Here is an 18,933-nt window from a genome sequence, read left to right as displayed (position 1 = left end):
TCTTCGATTGGTCCCCGCGCTCGCGCGTCAGCCAATCGGGAAGCGCGACCATCGCGCGAGGCACTCGCGGCGGACCAATCAGAGTCGCGCGCGGCCGAAGCGGTCTATGGAAATTGAGCGCCACCCATACCACCACCACACAACCACCACGGGCTGTTGTTGTTTGCTGTTGTAGCGATCGAGGTAAAGTTTTCGGGTTTAAATATAAATTGTTTAAACCGTGGTGGTGGAAAAGATTAAGAATCCTTGTTATCTAAACCATCACACGAACGCGGAGAGAAAGAGAGATGCAGTCGTACGGGCTGGAGAGAGGCCTCAACATTCGCTACAGCCCCGGTCACGTTGAACTATGCAAGGTGAGACAGGTGAGGCTTGTGGCACAGAGTGTGTACCAGGTGAGGCTTGTGGCACAGAGTGTGTACCAGGTGAGGCTTGTGGCACAGAGTGTGTACCAGGTGAGGCTTGTGGCACAGAGTGTGTACCAGGTGAGGTTTGTAGCACAGAGTGTGTACCAGGTGAGGCTTGTGGCACAGAGTCTGTACCAGGTGAGGTTTGTAGCACAGAGTGTGTACCAGGTGAGGCTTGTGGCACAGAGTGTGTACCAGGTGAGGCTTGTGGCACAGAGTGTGTACCAAGTGAGGCTTGTGGCACAGAGTCTGTACCAGGTGAGGCTTGTGGCACAGAGTGTGTACCAGGTGAGGCTTGTAGCACAGAGTGTGTACCAGGTGAGGTTTGTGGCACAGAGTCTGTACCAGGTGAGGTTTGTGGCACAGAGTGTGTACCAGGTGAGGTTTGTAGCACAGAGTGTGTACCAGGTGAGGTTTGTAGCACAGAGTGTGTACCAGGTGAGGTTTGTGGCACAGAGTGTGTACCAGGTGAGGTTTGTGGCACAGAGTGTGTACCAGGTGAGGTTTGTGGCACAGAGTGTGTACCAGGTGAGGTTTGTGGCACAGAGTGTGTACCAGGTGAGGTTTGTAGCACAGAGTGTGTACCAGGTGAGGTTTGTAGCACAGAGTGTGTACCAGGTGAGGTTTGTGGCACAGTGTGTACCAGGTGAGGTTTGTGGCGCAGAGTGTGTACCAGGTGAGGTTTGTGGCACAGAGTGTGTACCAGGTGAGGTTTGTGGCACAGAGTGTGTACCAGGTGAGGTTTGTGGCACAGAGTGTGTACCAGGTGAGGCTTGTAGCACAGAGTGTGTACCAGGTGAGGTTTGTAGCACAGAGTGTGTACCAGGTGAGGTTTGTGGCACAGAGTGTGTACCAGGTGAGGCTTGTAGCACAGAGTGTGTACCAGGTGAGGCTTGTGGCACAGAGTGTGTACCAGGTGAGGCTTGTAGCACAGAGTGTGTACCAGGTGAGGCTTGTAGCTAAAGACACTTGCCCCAGACAGCCTGTTCATGCTACGCACGGAGATTCGTTGGCTTTGCCTTGCAGTGCACGCCCGAAATCGTGCCCCCACGATATTTAACGCCGTGTAACTCTTAATTCAACGCAATTCGTTACTAAATGCTGGCCATACTCGGGATTAATGTTTAGATGCCTCAGCTTGTCTGCTTGCTGTGGGTGATTTGACGTTTTCCGTGTTGGGTTCAGTCACAAGACGCTTCCACGCCCTCATTGACACGACTAACAGTGCTGTTTGTAACTGGCATAATATCTTCACAGGTAGCGCAGCTTGAATGGTTATAAAGTTTAATTATCATTCATTCATATATGAATACTGTATATGGCGTGCGTTCGGCCAAATGTGTCCGCGTGTGTTGGGATTTTTCTGCATTGTAGGTAGCCCACCGTGCTTAATGGACAAGATTTAAAGCATTTGACGTCCCATGAATAGATGTTTTTTTTGCTGGCTGTTATGAATTAATGATCCTGTTGGGTCACAGTGAGTTGATGTTCATCGTGTTCGGGGTGAATACGATGTCTTCACTGTGTTCAGTAACACGTGTTTTTGTTACTGCTCATATTTTAACATCGATACGTTTTAAACAAAAAAAAAAACCTAAATAGGATATCACCTCTACGTGAAGTTCAAGCGTGTATTTTATTGCATTTACTATTCTATACATCACGTTATAATTGACCGCATGTTGTATTATTTAACGGTTAGCTTTCGTTGTCATTGCGACAATTGTACGGCACACAACTGTCAGTCCATACGGGGCTACTTCGTATTCGTTGTACAGGGAAGTTGAGTTTTCAATACGGGCAAAAGAATGTTTCTCTCTTTGTGCGTCTCCCTTGTGATGGGACTTTGTAGAATTGACGTTGAGATTTATAAGGGCACGGGGTGGCCAATAAGGTCTGAGTTGGTCTGTAATAAGTAGCACTGATAAGGGGTTGACAGGTATGTGTAGTGTATAGTAGTGTATAGTGTAGTGTATAGGATTAACGTTGAGATTTATAAGGAGCACGGCGTGGCCAATAAGGTCTGAGTTGGTCTGTAATAAGGTAGGGCACTGATAAGGGGTTGACAGGTATGAGTACAGGTGTTCCTGTCTGTATCATATCGGTGGTGTAAAACGTTTACAGTTGTGTACGTTTAGTTGTCACCTCTAGTGTTGGCGGAACACGGGGTGTTCGAGGCAGAAGTAAAGTTTGTGTTGCTACAGACTCTTGTGTAGCTCAAGAGAAGCCGACCCATTACAAGCGAGACATCTGCCTGTTGAATACACGTGAAATGCTGGCTGAGCATGCGATGCATTTCATGGTATGGTTTGGTAAGCCACTTGAAAGTCCATACTTGAACGTGGCATGAAATAATCGTGGACGTGTTCTGGGAGCAGGTTGTGACGGGTGGGGCACGTGCACGGGATATGGAGGTGGTTGTGAGGTTACTGAGACTCGCATTGCAGTGACTCATAAGTTCGGTTTGTAGTATACGTAATAAGACATTTAAAAGCAGAACTCAGACAGGGCGAACGTTGTTAGGATTTGGCAGAAGGAAGAACAATCGGCGTATGTCGTGGTGTCTACGGCATTGCGTGCACGATCTTGATAAATGTGTGTGCCTGTGAAGAGAATGTGGAATGGCCGTGCGCTCACAATCTTAATATTTTGAGTACAAATTCCACTTTGAGGTGAGAGAGAGGCAGCCTTTCGTACCTTCAGAGTCAATAAAACGTCAGCAGTAATTTTCATGTCAGTTGTCTCTTCCCCAGGATACGAATATGGAGGTCCCACCGCTTGGCTTTGTACAAGAGTTGGGCATAAAACCACTTGGAATTTTTTCGTTTGAGCCACACAAAGCAACAATGCAGAGTTCTTCAGCTAGCTGTCATGGGCCATATATGGCTCAAAAAGGTTGTAGGAGTACCTCCCCTCCCCCCCCCACGAAGCTATGATATGCCGAGAGCTATGGCTCACTGAGACCTAAAGGGATAGACATTCATAAAATCAAAAGATAAATAAGAGAGATGAGAGACTACCTGGATGTCTTAGATAATTCTATAAAATATGTAACCAAAGATTCGTCCCAATTTCCTAGTCCCTACGGGAATTACGCAAGAGGATTGCATACATTTCCATGAGACCAGTGAGTCAGCCATCACTCACATCCAAAGACAAAGATCTCCCGTATAGCCTGAACAGACTGTTTGGGCAAGTGCTGTTAGCGAGGATCTAATAAGGCCGACATGATACATGAGGGGGTTGATTTCCAACACCACGCCTGACCATCCTTGTCTCCCCAGTGGTAATGTTTTCTACATACCGCACCAGGTACTCATTTGAGGCTGAGCCTACCTAGGGGAGGCCCAGGACCGGTTCAGATAGTCACTGGTGTTGGCTGCGAGTGGGAATCGAACTCCAGTCGCTGGGTTCTTGGCATAGCGCGCTAACTGCGACGCTACTGCTCCGCACACACTTTAACAAATACACATACAGAGGTACAGCCATACATCCACATACTATTACAAATACACACCTATACACTCAAAGCACAAACACACACATGCACAATCGAATACAAATACTCGCCCCAGACGAACACGCACTGTCACAAACTAAACAGATCCTCCATATAGCCTTTCAACATACTGTTAGCGAGCACCTATCAAGGCTAGTACATCAATAATAAGAAGAAAACACAAAAACCACTGTCACATAAAGACATTCCCACTCAAAGTAACACACTCAAACAGTGACATAGATGCACTCTCACACGCTTTGCACAAATCATTGCACGCAAAATTACACTCGAGTTTAAATTACATGAATAATATAAATATGCGACTTAGGTCAGCTTAAGCTCATGGAGCGATGATGTCACAGCAGCAATGTTGAGCAAGTCTTGATGCAACACGGTCGCCATGTTGCGTGAGGATTGTTTTCCTGGCAGCTGATTGGCTGGTGTAACGGGAGTGATGATGTAATCCATAGCAACCACTGACTTGAGTGTCCAAATTTGCACAGACACTGAGAATTTCACTCCGTGCATATTTTCGGAGCCGATGCAATTCACTGCCTGATAGGTTTTAGACAATTTTTTTTTAACCCGGGCTCCTGGAGGCAGGAGGTAACAGATTAGCAGTGACGTATGAAGACGTGGTGATGTCACAACACCATTTAAATCATAATGTTCTGTACACTTGACACTACGATGTGAAGATATTTCGCGACATCGCATGTGTATGTTAATCTTCCTTCGCACCATACGTAGCCGGCATTGATTATCGGAGGTGCGGGGGTAGGACAACAAGCTAAACACAAAAAAGCACTCTTAAAGAAATGAGTTTTCAATCTATATGTTTGTTGTGCATAGCTCCAGTGGCGCGCGATGTGGTGACCGTCTTTGTTGGATAGCTAGTCAAAAGCACGGCCTGCCAGCAAGCGTTAGATTTACTACGTGACCCGCTGGACAACAACAGCTGAGGAACCCAGTGCAGGTACATGAGGATCAAAATCTTTATTTAGACTATCTGATAAGCTCCGAAGCTCTTCTTTACAGATGTTCAGCATCGGCGGGTTCAAGTTCATTTATTAGGTATAGCCCTGTGAGCCATTCGGCTCTTGAATCGGGTGCAACCGCAACAAACAAAAAACAAAAACATGAACAAAAAAATCTTAAAGTGAATATGTGACTAAGTGCAAACAGAAAATCCAAGAAAAGACAGCAAAATATTGCAGAAAAAACACCGTGCACCAACGCTGTGTGCAAAAATCACAGTGGGATGCAAGTCAAACAACAACAACAACAACAAGCAAGTTACAACAACAAAAAATTATCGGAGTGCAATATAGAGAAAATGGCAAGCAAGTCACTGCCTCCAACTGCCCAGTGGCGTCCTTCATACCTCGCAGGCCCACACCTGACTATTCCTGATGGGGCACTGATCTGAGTACAAAGCGGGGCTCTGTCCGGCTTAGCTTCCGAGAACCGACACGCGATGGTCAAGGAGACATCGAGCGCGTGAGCTACATGCGGTTGGAGCTGACGTCCGGAGCGACGCACGACCGCGCGTGTACACGTACGCGTGCGTATGCGTGTGTCCGTCCCGGCAGGGGGAGGAGAGCGTGCGTGAGCGGCGCGTGCTGGTGACGGGCGCCACGGGCATGCTGGGCCGCGCCGTCCACCAGGAGTTCCTCAACAACGGCTGGCAGCCGCTGGGCACGGGGCTACGCCGGGCTCGCCCGCACCACCTCCCGTTAGACCTGTGCGACGACGCGGCGGTGCGCAACCTCGTCCAGGACTTCAAGGTCCGTCGCCGCACGGTTGCCGAGCAACGAATACAAAATGGCCGTGACGCAAAGCGGCTATTCTTAACGGAAGTTATTTTGGGTTGGACGGCGTAAATATAAATGTGTCGCTAACCCAGCACCAACCGATACAACCGATTAGTAAGGTTTGTCAACTTCTTGGTTCTTTCGGTAAAGTCACGTAGAAGAGAAATAATAAAATTATTAAATAAAACATAATAAAATACAATTCTCACGACGTTTCGGCCACAACGCAAGCAGCCGTCCTCAGGTGAAGAACAGGTCTGTCGGAAAGACAGCGTCTGAATGAACACCACCAAGCTTGTCAGCGTATATTTAAGCTGGGTTAGGGAAGGAAGGGCGCCTTGACAAAGGAATTTGCATATCAACAGAGGGATTTAGCATATTTATGGGAAATGCAGATATGGGATTAGTCACTACTTGTGGAATGTGTAGGTGATGGGGGGGGTATCAAAGTCAAAATGTAAGGTTTGTCAAGTAAACAAATTATGACAATTAGTTACTACTTCAGCACACCATTGTGTTGGAGAGTTAACCCACAACATTTACAATTTGAGTACGACGTTTCGCTGATAATTACAATGAGCTCTTATTATGAATAATATTGGTCGCGAAAACCTACGTGTTAAATTTATAAAGCGGCTAGCAAACGAATGCTGTGATAGTAATGACAGTTCAATAATAATATTTATTAATACGATACTACTATTATATGTTGTACTAGGAAAGGCCCATTGAGCTATATGATCATTTTTTATAAGCTATCACAAATGATAGCTCAATGAATTGCTCATCGCATCGAAATATACCACAGCTAAATATTTTCCATGCATGTTGATTCACAAACCGGAGGGAGAAAAATCTACGCAACTACAAAGAGAGACACTCAAACACCAAATATACAGCAGGTGTCACGGTCGGGATCGAACCCACGACCTCCGCATGCTAGGCTGCAAGCTGGCAGGGTGGTGGGAATACGGCAGGCAGGAGACGTCACATTAACTGTTAAAAAAAATAAAGGGGGCCAGGGAAGGGCATTAGAAGGGACGATGACCGATGGTCGAGACCGACGATGGAGTGGCAGCTAAAGGTGGGAAACACGCCCGAGAGGACGCCCACCGCGGAGATGAAACGACGAGGTCTGCTCACGCGCAGGAGCAAGGTGCATTGTTGCATCACTAGACGGTGAGGGTTGGCGATTAGCCTTCATCCAGCAGTGGATGGATCATGTCCGAGGGTGATGGTGATGATGATACGTACGCGCGTGCTCGTGTGTGTGTGTGCGCGGCAGCCTCACGTGGTCGTGCACTGCGCGGCGGAGCGCAGGCCGGACGTGGTGGAGAACGAGCCGCATTCCGCTCACCTCCTCAACGTGGTCGCGTCCGCCACGCTCGCACGGGAGACCGGTGTGACGTTCACCCACGAGACTCTTCTCACCGCACCCCTACCCCATCCACCCACCCACCCACCCTATAAGCTAAACCTATATTTTATTTTACCAGGTAAGGCCCCACTGAGAAGCGACCTGGCTATCACAAATGGTAGCTCAACAATGTGGCGTATCACCGCGTGGGAATTTATAGCAACCAAACACTTTAAACGCGTGACGTTGATTCTAAATGTGGAGGGAAAAACCGGAGGACCCGGAGAAAAATCCAGGCGACCACGGGGAGAGAGACACCGTAAACTCCAAATATACAGCAGGCGTCAGGGTCGGGATCGAACCCACGATCTCCTGCATACCAGGCGAGGTAGTTAACATCTCCTAGCCACCGTGATGATGATGAGAGAGAGAGACGCAAACTCCAAATATACAGCAGGTGTCAAGGTCGGGATCGAACCCACGACCTCCTGCACACCAGGCGAGGTAGTTAACATCTCCTAGCCACCGTGATGATGATGAGAGAGAGAGAGACGCAAACTCCAAATATACAGCAGGCGTCAAGGTCGGGATCGAACCCACGACCTCCTGCACACCAGGCGAGGTAGTTAACATCTAGCCACCGTGATGATGATGAGAGAGAGAGAGACGCAAACTCCAAATATACAGCAGGCGTCAAGGTCGGGATCGAACCCACGACCTCCTGCATACCAGGCGAGGTAGTTAACATCTCCTAGCCACCGTGATGATGATGAGAGAGAGAGAGAGACGCAAACTCCAAATACACAGCAGGCGTCAGGGTCGGGATCGAACCCACGGCCTCCTGTATACCAGGCGAGGTAGTTAACATCTCCTAGCCACCGCGATGATGATGAGAGAGAGACACAGCAAACTCCAAATATACAGCAGGCGTCAAAGTCGGGATCGAACCCACGACCTCCTGCACACCAGGCGAGGTAGTCAACATCTCCTAGCCACCGTGATGATGATGAGAGAGAGACACCGCAAACTCCAAATATACAGCAGGCGTCAAGGTCGGGATCGAACCCACGACCTCCTGCACACCAGGCGAGGTCGTCAACATCTCCTAGCCACCGTGGCAGCCACCTCCTTCGCGCTCCGTCGTGTCACCGATAACACTAACGTCTCCACCCCCTCCCGCACCCCCGTCTCGTTAACGTGCAGCCCAGGTAGGCGGCTTCCTGATCTACATCAGCACCGACTACGTGTTCGACGGCAGCAGCCCCCCCTACAGCGAGAGTGCCGAGCCGCGGCCGCTCAGCGCGTACGGGCGCAGCAAGCTGGAGGGCGAGCAGGCGACGCTGCGCGAACACCCCGGTGCGTGTACCCCCTCCCCCACGCATGAACTCTACCCCCCCCTCCACCTCCACACGTATCCCTTCCCCGTGGCTCCACGCAGCCCCCCACTCGCTTAGTTGTTCAGAGATTCAGCGGCGATTGAACAAGCTTGGAGAGGCGGTCGGAAGGGATCTCGGTGGTGGCAGCTCTGTGACAGCCACTTCCAGGGGTCGATTTTTTTCAGTGTGGAGGTCTCCACCGCTGTGCGAGAGATCCCAGGGGGTTCTTCGCCCCGTGACTTGATGACCGATAACTTTATCGAGAAAAATGTATTAAAATATATAAATAATAACTTAGAGATTGCATCTTTTATAATTCGCATGGAATGTTGCGTGCAACAATAATTAGGGTTTTTGTGTATGTGATGCAAAGTTTCTTGAGGTTAATGTTTATTTAAAAAAATGCACAGAAATAATCAGTTAGACAATAGAGCTTGAGTTTATTTGATTTGTTACACGGTTGGTTCCGCTTAGCCAGCTGCCCGACCATTGTACGAGTTTGATCCGTGGTGCTGCGTGAGCACAACAACGACATTAAACAAAAGACAAGATCGTCAACATTGCAGAGAACGACGACAGGGTCCTTAAAGACACAACTAACAAACTGAGACGTACAGAACAAACGAGAACGTACTTGCAAGACGTCTCAAAGGTGCTGTTACGACGAACAGTACACGCAGTACAATTTGCACAGATTCTAGAGATGAAACGGACGTAACTGAGGGTACGGAATGAAAGAAAGTACAAATACGGAAGACGGAACAAAGGATACGGCACACGAGACGGTGCGAGCATGAGAACGAACAAGAAAATCGGACGACGCAATGGAAACGGACAATACAATCAAGCCGAACAATTATTGAATCTTCTTGGTTCTTTCGGTAAAGTCACATAGAAGGGAAATAATAAAATAATAAAAAACAAAACATAATAAAATACAATTCTCACGACGTTTCGGCCAGAACGCAAGCAGCCGAAACGTCGTGAGAATTGTATTTTATTATGTTTATTTTTTATTATTTTATTATTTCCCTTCTACGTGACTTTACCGAAAGAACCAAGAAGATGAATCCCTGCAGTCACGAAAGCTTGTAATCGAAATTTATTGAATCAATAAGGAACCTAGATTTGCAACGATTAATTGAATGCTCCGTGTGCGTGTGTGCGTTTGTGCGTGCGTGTGTGCGTGCGTGTGTGCGTGCGTGCGTGCGTGTGTGCGTGTGTGTGTGTGTGTGTGCGTGTTTGTTTGTGTGTGTGTGTGTGCGTGTGTGTGTGCGTGCGTGCGTGTGTGCGTGCGTGCGTGTGTGCGTGTTTGTGTGTGTGCGTGCGTGTGTGTGTGCGTGCGTGCGTGTGTGCGTGCGTGCGTGCGTGCACGTGCGTGTGTGCGTGCGTGCGTGTGTGCGCGCGTGTGTGTGTGCGTGCGTGTTTGTGTGTGTGCGTGCGTGTGTGCGTGCGTGCGTGTGTGCGTGCGTGCGTGCGTGCGTGCGTGTGTGCGTGTGTGCGTGCGTGTTTGTGTGTGTGCGTGCGTGCGTGCGTGTGTGTGTGCGTGCGTGTGTGCGTGTGTGCGTGTGTGCGTGCGTGTGCGTGTGTGTGTGCGCGTGTGTGTGCGTGTGCGTGCGTGCGTGTGTGCGTGTGCGTGCGTGCAGCCGCGGCGGTGCTTCGCGTGCCGGTGCTGTACGGCGCCGTCGAGACCCTGGCGGAGAGCGCCGTGTCCGTGATGTTCGACCGCGTGCAGCACGCCAACAAGTCGGCCGACTTGGAGCACTGGCAGCAGCGCTACCCGACGCACACGCGCGACGTCGCCCTCGTGTGCCGCCAGCTCACCGAGCTGCACCTGCAGGTGCTGGTGGCGTCGCTTCGGTGGGGGTGGGGGTGTGGGGTGACCAAGGGGAGGGGTGGGGGTGTGGGGTGACCAGGGGATGGCAGAGGGTACAAGATAGGGGGGCAGCGGTGGTGCCAGACTCTACCCCACTGTTCTGACCTCACTGTTCTGACCCCACTGTTCTGACCTTTGCAGGAAAGTGCATACAAAAATCCACAGCAGCTCTTATCTTGTCGATACGTACTTGGGTTGTGAGTTCCCGGGCTGTCCCCAACACGAGTTTGAAGCTTAATTTGTTTTTGATGATTAGACTTTAACGCTAAGCTCATTGAGTCAACTTGTGTGTGTGCGATTACGTCAATGATTTTGATGGCAGGTGTACGACAGCCTGTTTTGCCGTGAACGTTTTCTTTTACAGATTGCCGCCAGCCACCTCGCCGCTTTAACTGACCGATCCTCCTGCTTTATGTGCCCATTGCTGCAGGACCCCGCCACCATCAGGGGCATTTACCACTGGTCGGGGAATGAAAAGATGACTAAGTACGAGATGGCGTGCGCCATGGCCGATGCCTTCAATCTGCCGAGCAGCCACCTGAGACCGGTGAGAAGCGTGGCTTTGAGCGTGCGTGTTGGAGGGAGGTGGAAAATAGAATCCGTTCCAATCGCGTTCTTCGTGACGTAGAGGGTGTTGTGTCTCCTGGCAAGTAAGGACGTGGTCGAAACAGAGAGTATGGAGGCTGCACAATAACAAAGGCAGCCGAGTAGGACAGCTTGGGATGTATCTCCCTTTACGCTTGGGATCCTTCGATAAGTTGCTTTTTGGTTGGCATTTAACACTGAATTGTGTGCATCCTCAACTTGATCTGGTGTAGGAAAATAATAAAATATTAAATTCATTACCTTTGCAAAATAAGCAGGTCAGTGACATACAAGTGTTGTCTATAATTTAGATATCTGCTATATTGCATTACAAATGTGAATAAGAATTTACCTTAAGATCATCCTCCAACAGAACTCAATTTAAATGATTTACAATTTTATTTTTTTCCTTGAATGAATAAAAAAGCTTCTAGACAAATTGCTTGTTATGCGATTGCATGGCGACAGAAATCTATTACTGACAATGAGAAATGTGTTAACAATTTTGTTTCTGCAAAAAACACTCTTTTCTAAGCAGTGATTTCTGAACGTCTTTCTCAGCGGTAATTGTCTGCCTTTAGTTTCTCCGAGTTATTAATATTTCTGCTATGTTTTCAGCTGTGGGAGACATCAATGCGAGTTGATAAAATTGGCCATTCGGGTGATCATTGTCCATTTGTAAATTGTGGATGCACATACTCTATGGGTCTTTTGGTAAAGTTACATAGATAGAAAAATAATAATAAAATCACGACGTTTCGATCGCAACACAAGCAATCGTCATCAGGTGGGACAACCACAGCAAGAAAGAACTGCAGAAGTAGGCGATAGATCTGCCGTGGCACGAGGTGGCCTATATAACCTCGTGCCACGGCAGATCTCTCGTCTGCGGTCGCCCCACCTGATGACGATTTGCTCATGTTGCGATCGAAACGTCGTGATCTATTATTTTTTCACCTACGTGACTTTACCGAAAGAACCAAAGAGTTTGGATTCCTGCAGTCACGAAGCTTCAAATCAAGATTGATCTGGTGTAACCTAGGCAACTTACAGTGGCCAATAGTTCTATAATACACTGGTTGTTCATAGTGATGATTATTAGTGGTAGTGTTATTCACTTATCTTAGTGCCTTAGTGCGGGCACGACAACTTTGGGCACCCAGCACATTCTCCCCTTTATTCATGTATAGCCTAAAATGGGAATGATTACATTGCGATTCTGTAAAAACAACATGTGCTCGCACATGTTAATTTCCGTTAAATATAGAACAACAGACGCCATTCGCCACTAAGTGGCGGTGACGTCACCACGGTGCTTGTGCCAGGCTACGTGCACTTTAAGGCCACGTGAAGTGTCGGAACGCCCCTCTGGCAGGAAGTCGCGGGACAGACGCAGGTGCCATGGGTTGACTGAGATGAAATATCAATTCTAGATTTGAAGCTTTCGTGACTGCAAGGATTCATATTCTTAGGTTTTTTCGGTAAAGTCACGTAGGTAAAACATAAAAATTTATAAAAGTAAAATTTTTTTTATACAGCTGTCGTGGCTGTGACGGTTCCACCTGAAGACGGAAGCTTGTGTTGCCTCCGAAACGTCGTGATTTTTATTTTATTTTACTTTTATTAATTTTAATGTTTTACCTACGTGACTTTACCGATAAAACCTAAGAATATGAAATATCAACCTTATTTGTCGTTCATATAATGACACGCATATTTGTGTGAAATCCGACCGAATAAAAAGCATCTGCTTGCGGAAGCAACTAAACACGAAAACTTAACTCGAAGTGATTGAAAGTGATCGATGAGGTTCTGATAGAAGTTGAGCTCGGGGCGGGGTAGGGCGACCGAGATGCACCCCGCGATACGGGCGCGGATTTTTGTCCGCGCGCTCCACCTGGCAGCGGCGAGAGCGTGAGCGCGTGAACGCCCCCCCCGTGGGCCCTCCGTGCCCCGTCCACCCGCAGGTGGAGGAGCCTCCGTCCGGGGCGTCCCGTCCGCACAACGCTCAGCTCGACACGTCTCTGCTCGAGAGCCTGGGCGTCGGGCAGCGCACGCCGTTCCGCCAGGGCATCCACGAGTGTCTGTGGCCGTTCCTGGACGACAATCGGTGGCGCCAGACGGTCTTCCACTGAGGCCCGGGCACCGGCGGGACAGCGCGCCGTGGGTCTCTGGCGCATGGCTGTCTAGGCATGTAACGATTTACCCCCCACCCCTCTGCTCCACACGCCGGCGATTCCATAGGTTGTCACGATTCAGGGTTTCACGATTCGATTTAGGAATCTTTCTCTGTTATCCCCCTTGTACGTTTGTGCCGCACTGTCTCTCCCGTGTTCTTTATCAGGTTCGTTAGGTCTCGTCCATGCCATTAAGCCGAAGGTAACTTTTTTGTTCTTCATAATTTGTGTAAATACCATGTAACCGGCTCTTCCACGCAAGATTTCAATGTGTGTAGCAGGAACGTAATGTAGGTATCTTGAACTTCTTTCGCACCGTACGTACCCAATCGTGCTAATCGGAGGTGTGCAGGATGGACAACAAACTAAACACGAAAAGCAGTTCTAAAGAAATTAGTTTTTCAGCTTTTAATTTAGATATGATTTAAGTTGACCAATTGTTACATGCCTACAACTGACACAGCATATCTACGGAATCGCAGTTACAAACACATTTAACATTGTGTGTGTTTGTGGCATGGTCATCTTTGTTTAAAAATGACAATACTTTATCGTCACCTTTATATCGCTCCTGTCCACTGCTTGAGTAGCGCCTCCTGCATTTGCTCTTTTGTCGCGTGCTGCCCGTTAAGTACTTCACAGACGCGTCTCGCTTAACGAGAGTGAATGGTTTCCGCGAAAATTGCCAGTTCAGCGAAAACTCGTTAAAGCGATCACCGTTTTTCCCATTGACTCCCATGTTAAAAGCCGAGTTACGTTTCATCCCCCAGAACATTCCATTCTTGAACAACTTTCTTAACGTGAGAAATACGAATGATAATTTTGAAATAAAGTAATAAAACATCGAATGTGACACTGAGCACCCATGAAGAACCACACAGCGCGTGCAGGGTGCCTGTCCGCAGCGTAGCCCCCCGTCCACCTCCCCCCACCCCTCCCGCCCCTCCTGCCCCACCCACCCATTACAGTGCCATTACGAAGCCCCCCACATGGCGAATCACGTGGGCAGCACAGCCGGTAAACAGCTGCGGGACGCGGTGCGCATTCGATCGATTCGCTACGCGAACATTTGCTCGTTTTGCGAACAAATGGGTCTCAATTCAAATTTTTCGCACAGCTCGTTGAGTGAGGCACCTGTATTTGATTTATCTGTCCCAACTTTATCGCAAATTTCTTTGTTAATTATTCTGTCTGTGTAGCTCGTACGTCACCAGCTTATTGTATCGCTCATTTACCTCTCCATCTAACACGGTGTTGTTATCCGAGTCCTTGTCGTCATTTGTTAATAACCAAGTTTTAAATGTTTTGTTTTATAATGTTGATGGTGTCTGTACCAACATACCGGATAGTACAGTAACGCAGTACATTATTAATGGATGTACACCGACATAGGCTTGGTAGTGTGGCCAAATTTGCTCGCGCATTTTTTTCTAAAGTAGTAACGCGTTAGTTCACCGTTGCTCCTTTGTTTATACTCGCCTGGAATTATTTGGGGCTTTCGAAGTGTAACTACTGCAATGATGTCCATTAACCAATTCGCACTGTCAGCGCAGATGATCATTATCAGTAACCGGTCATTCCCTTTCACCCTCCACTCGCCCCCTTGCAGTTATGGATGTTTGTATAAAAGCTAAAAGCTGTACCTCCGTTACAATAAGGGTAGTTTGTGAAAATGCCACGTTGCGTTGGCATACACACACACAGTTGTGGGCATACGGCACTGATCTGTTCACGTTACCACGTGTTGACCTCCCCTAAGCCACCATCAAGTTAGCTGCTGATGCAGAGACAGCACCGGTGACGAGTTGTCAGGCCCCACACCATCGCCTCCCTCTGGAACTTTCCGACCATTGTTCCCTACAGCCCCTTGTCAATGCACTGCTGGAGGAAGGCCTCCCCCACACCATGTCACTCATGAGGTTTATATGACCACACATCTTCATCCTCGTGAGTCCATATTGGTGAAAGGAGGGGGGCAGAGGGGGGGACCCCAGGACTGGTTCAAATATCACCGATGTTAGTCGTGACCGACAATTGAACTCGGGTTGCCAGGTTCATAGTGCAGTGCGGTATAACCGCTGTACGACCACTTCCGCGAACATTTAGCACTTATTATCAAAGCTAAGAGGAAGATATCTTTGTGCGGATGGCGTCTAGTTCATTGTCGGTGCATTACACTCCAAAACTGGGTATGTCTGAAACGCTCGCTTGAGTCTTTTAAACGTTATCGCGCTTACAGTCATCGACAATGGGATAGTCGATTAAGCGAGCAAACTCTGCTCCTGTCAAATGTCGTGTCTGGCACCGTCGCTGCTACAAGCACTCCATAGCATGAGACGCACGTGGCTTGACACTGCGCTGATGATACTGTGTCTGAACACTGGGAGCCCAGCGCGTGTGCATGCTGTTTGGCAGTTTCGGTGCGTTTGATTTATTTACAAGAATTGCAGTTTTTTGGTTGTGAGCGCGCCATGGTGAAACCTGCCCAGCGCTGCGACGTCCACACACACAGACATGGCACACAGGAAGATGGATAAAATAGGTCATTTGAAATGCTGTTGGGGAAATGAATGAATAGATGGGTAAGTCGAAGTTAGACTGGATATGCCTTTCTTTTGTAAAGGAACAAGAAAGAAACCCTTGATGTGTTACCGCTGCACAGGTCTTGCCATTCACCAACTCGTGTTCAGGATGGCTGTTGTTATCAGAGCCGCCCCAGGCGGAGAGAGGGTTGAGTGGGCACATGGGACAACGTTCCCTGGGCCTCACAAGAGAGGGCCCTCTATCAGGGGCCTGGGTTTTTGAATACAGGAGCTCCCCGCGTGGCATTCTGCCCGGGGCCGTCAGCCCCAGGCCTCCGGGAGCCTGCGGGCAGCCCTGGTTGTTGGAGCAGGTCAAGTGAGTTGCGTGACGTTTTCCCGTTTTGTGCACGGGTGTTGGTTCTAACAATACGCACGGGTTTTTGCCGTCTTTGTCTTTCTATTAGGTCCAACACAGCTCTTTAAACCAAGTGTGAACTGGTCGAGAGGGTCGCTTGTTCAATGGGGTCTTCGCTTCTCAATGCCATTTTGAATGTAGGCCCCCATTATTTGCTGCTTGCGTGGTTTTTGTTTGTGCGTGTCAGAGGTCGCAAACGGGTTTTGATTCCTTACCCGTACCCGTACCCGGCCGCACCAGGGTCGCAAACGGGTACCCGGCCGGGTACGGGTAGCCGGGTATCGGGTAGGGTACGGGTATCGGGTACCCGGTTGCAACCTCTGGTGCGTGTGTGTGTTGCGCGAGAGGTTTCGGCACCGCGGTAGAGATTTTTTGAGCCGGTTTGAGTGAGATGCGTGTGTGCGTCGCGCGGTGCTCCGAAAGTGTTGCCGGACGCGGAGGCGTTTTGAAGCGAGAGTCACTTCGACTCCCAAGCTGTGTAGCCGTTTCGGAAGTTTGCACTTTGTTTCAGCTTTCAAACGACCCTCGATTGCTTTGTTTTCGTGAACGCGGGAATATTTGTATTTGTTGCACGAGCAAAGTTGCAGTTGGGTTTTTGAAGAGTGCGGCGTTCGTTCGCTCCTCAAAGGTGTGTTACGTTACCAACACTTTGTTCACAAATGTTGAGTGGGATTGGTTCGGTTTTAAGTGCACGCGCCATTTGTGGCACGACCGGTGGTGTTGAAAGGTACAGCAAAGCGGCGGTCCATTTATAGATACCCCACGAAAAAGTTAAACAAAACTTTTTGTATCTTACCAGGTCAGGTGTCACTGCGCTCCACAGCTCTTTTTCAGAAGCGACCTGGTCACAAATGATAGCTCAACGGAAGCGGCTTATCATCGTGTGGAAACGCATAGCAGCCAAATACTTTCAACGCACGTTTCTAAATGTAGAGTGGAAAAACCAGAGAAATGTCCACGCACCCACGGTGCGAGAGACACGCAAACTCCAAATATACAAGGCAGCATCAGGTTCAGGATCTAAGCCACGACCATGCCAGGCGAGACAGACATCAGTTGCAGGGGAAAACTACCGGTACATTTAATTTCAAAGCCTCTCCACATCTCTCGCAAAATTCGATGCACTTATGAAATCGTTTATGAACTCGTCCCCCCGATGACACTTTGTCCAACCGTAGCCGGCGTGATCTTGCCGACATCATTCGATGATGCTTCTTACGCCGAGGCCATCAACGGTGCCTTGTGACCAGCCCCACCGTGTCCTGCACGAGACCAGCCGGGGTCGTTTGAAATCAGTGGGGGTATCTATACGTTGATCGCCGTGTAATATGTTGACATTATTAAAAAGCAAACGTCAGCTGGGCTGCTGTTAAATGGTTGTTAGGACGTCAGCATTGGAATGACCAGTGCGGAAGATGGCAAGGGATTGTTACTCTTTTAAGACGTTGCAAATGTCGACGTGTTTGGGCGCCTATGGACCGGTGTGTTGAAGTTGTGAACCGCTTTGTGTGGCAGCCCCCCTCCGTTCGGTCGTGTTTACATGAATGAAAAAGTGTTACCCTACAACTGCTTAGTTCGACATTGTTTCTCTCCTCCATCTGTTACAACACCGCTTGCTCTGTGATCTTCAGCGCGGACAGCGTGAACGTCAATGCCCTCCTACAGCTTGATCGATGTGTTCGGTGGGGAATGGCAAATCATTACCAATTTAATTACGTGATTACATAGCGAAGTACTGAAACCTTGTAATCGACAATTTGTAAATAGAACGTTGTCTTTACGTAAAAAAAAAAATTTTTGTGTGCCAGATTTGCCTGGCACTTATCCGATTCAATTGGCACCACGTGGTTTCCCACCCCATTTGCGTGTGGATTGATATTTTTGTATCGATTTCCAAACCTGTCAACTCGTACGGTCTACCCGTATTCTTGTGCAGGGAAATTGAGTAACATTTTTTTTCTCTCGTGATGGGACTTTGTCGGATGAACGTTGATATTTTTTTATAAGGGGCACGAGATGACCAATAAGGTCTGAATTGGTCTGTCTGATAAGGGGTTGACAGGTTTGGAGATCTTCTGGAGCTGCTGTCACAGCAGTCGAGGTCTTCCACGGCATTCCGGAACACCGGTGTGCGCGCATTTTGTGGGCCTGCGCGTGCGACCTTGCGGCCTTTGTCAGCGCCCCTTTTGGGGACGCAGTTTGCCCCCCTGTTTGCTGCCTTCTCAAGACACGGCAGACCCCACTGCGTTGAATGGCACGGGGCTAAATGGTCTGTAGCCAGCACCGCAAACATCTGGCGCGCGCAAATTCACAACGCGCGCACACACGCACACGTCCATGTAAAACCAATCGATGTTCGGTAATTGGCAGCGTTTTCTTCAAAGTTTTCAAATGTTCCCCAAAGCCCGATGGCCGGGCCAGTTCCTTACGGATGATTCTTGACGGTAATTGCGGTGAATGAATGTATCCGACACGTGGTCATGATTTGTTTGTTTGTTTTTCCTGCTTCGCTTTTCGCTTTTGAAGTTGCAACCCACCGAGATTGTTCGCGGCTTCGATGAATGTTGTTGTTGTTGCTGCTGCACGTGATCACGCGGCGGACGCGCTATAAAGGTTTCACGTTACAATCACTCTCGTGGAGCAGCAAGCCCCCCCCTGTGTGTGCTTTTATTGGTGTGAAAGGAAACACTTCGCACGCACTCGTAATATAATCGGACAATGCACGGACATTTTTATATGTTTAAAAAAAACAACAGTATGACAGGTTGATAATATGTATAAAAGGGTATTTCAGCCTCCCCTCCCCCCCAAATAGTTTTTTAAAAGTATTGTACAATAAAGCAATTCCATCAAAGCCAGTTAAACCATCTTCACGTATGGTAATAATATGCGAGTACTTAAA

General features: G+C 48.7%; 1 protein-coding gene across 2 annotated transcripts; it reads left to right on the top strand.

The window, feature by feature from the left end:
- Positions 1-87: 87 nt before the first annotated feature.
- On the top strand, positions 88-18,719 carry MAT2B (methionine adenosyltransferase 2 non-catalytic beta subunit). Of its 2 annotated transcripts, none has more exons than XM_078863020.1 (7): positions 88-356; positions 5,502-5,696; positions 7,009-7,123; positions 8,284-8,436; positions 10,103-10,296; positions 10,763-10,879; positions 12,885-18,719. In XM_078863020.1, exons 1-7 carry the CDS (start codon positions 288-290, stop codon positions 13,050-13,052), a joined length of 1,011 nt encoding a protein of 336 aa, XP_078719146.1. In that variant the 5' UTR covers positions 88-287; the 3' UTR covers positions 13,053-18,719. The 2 variants fall into 2 exon arrangements, with proteins under 2 accessions (XP_078719146.1, XP_078719144.1); XM_078863018.1 differs by having other exon boundaries at positions 88-365.
- Positions 18,720-18,933: the final 214 nt, after the last annotated feature.

The sequence above is a fragment of the Lampetra fluviatilis genome, chromosome 15 (assembly GCF_964198595.1).
Source record: "Lampetra fluviatilis chromosome 15, kcLamFluv1.1, whole genome shotgun sequence".
NCBI classification, from domain to species: Eukaryota; Metazoa; Chordata; class Hyperoartia; order Petromyzontiformes; family Petromyzontidae; genus Lampetra; species Lampetra fluviatilis.
The sequence above is the reverse complement of the archived record's forward strand: the minus strand, read 5'-3'. Positions and strand labels throughout refer to the sequence as shown.

Coding starts and splice junctions, on each gene's coding strand:
- MAT2B (XM_078863018.1), top strand. CDS start 288: ATGCAGTCGTACGGGCTGGAGAGAGGCCTCAACATTCGCTACAGCCCC. Junction 366..5,501: donor AACTATGCAAGGTGAGACAG/GTGAGGCTTGTG, acceptor CCGTCCCGGCAG/GGGGAGGAGAGCGTGCGTGA. Junction 7,124..8,283: donor CACGCTCGCACGGGAGACCG/GTGTGACGTTCA, acceptor GTTAACGTGCAG/CCCAGGTAGGCGGCTTCCTG.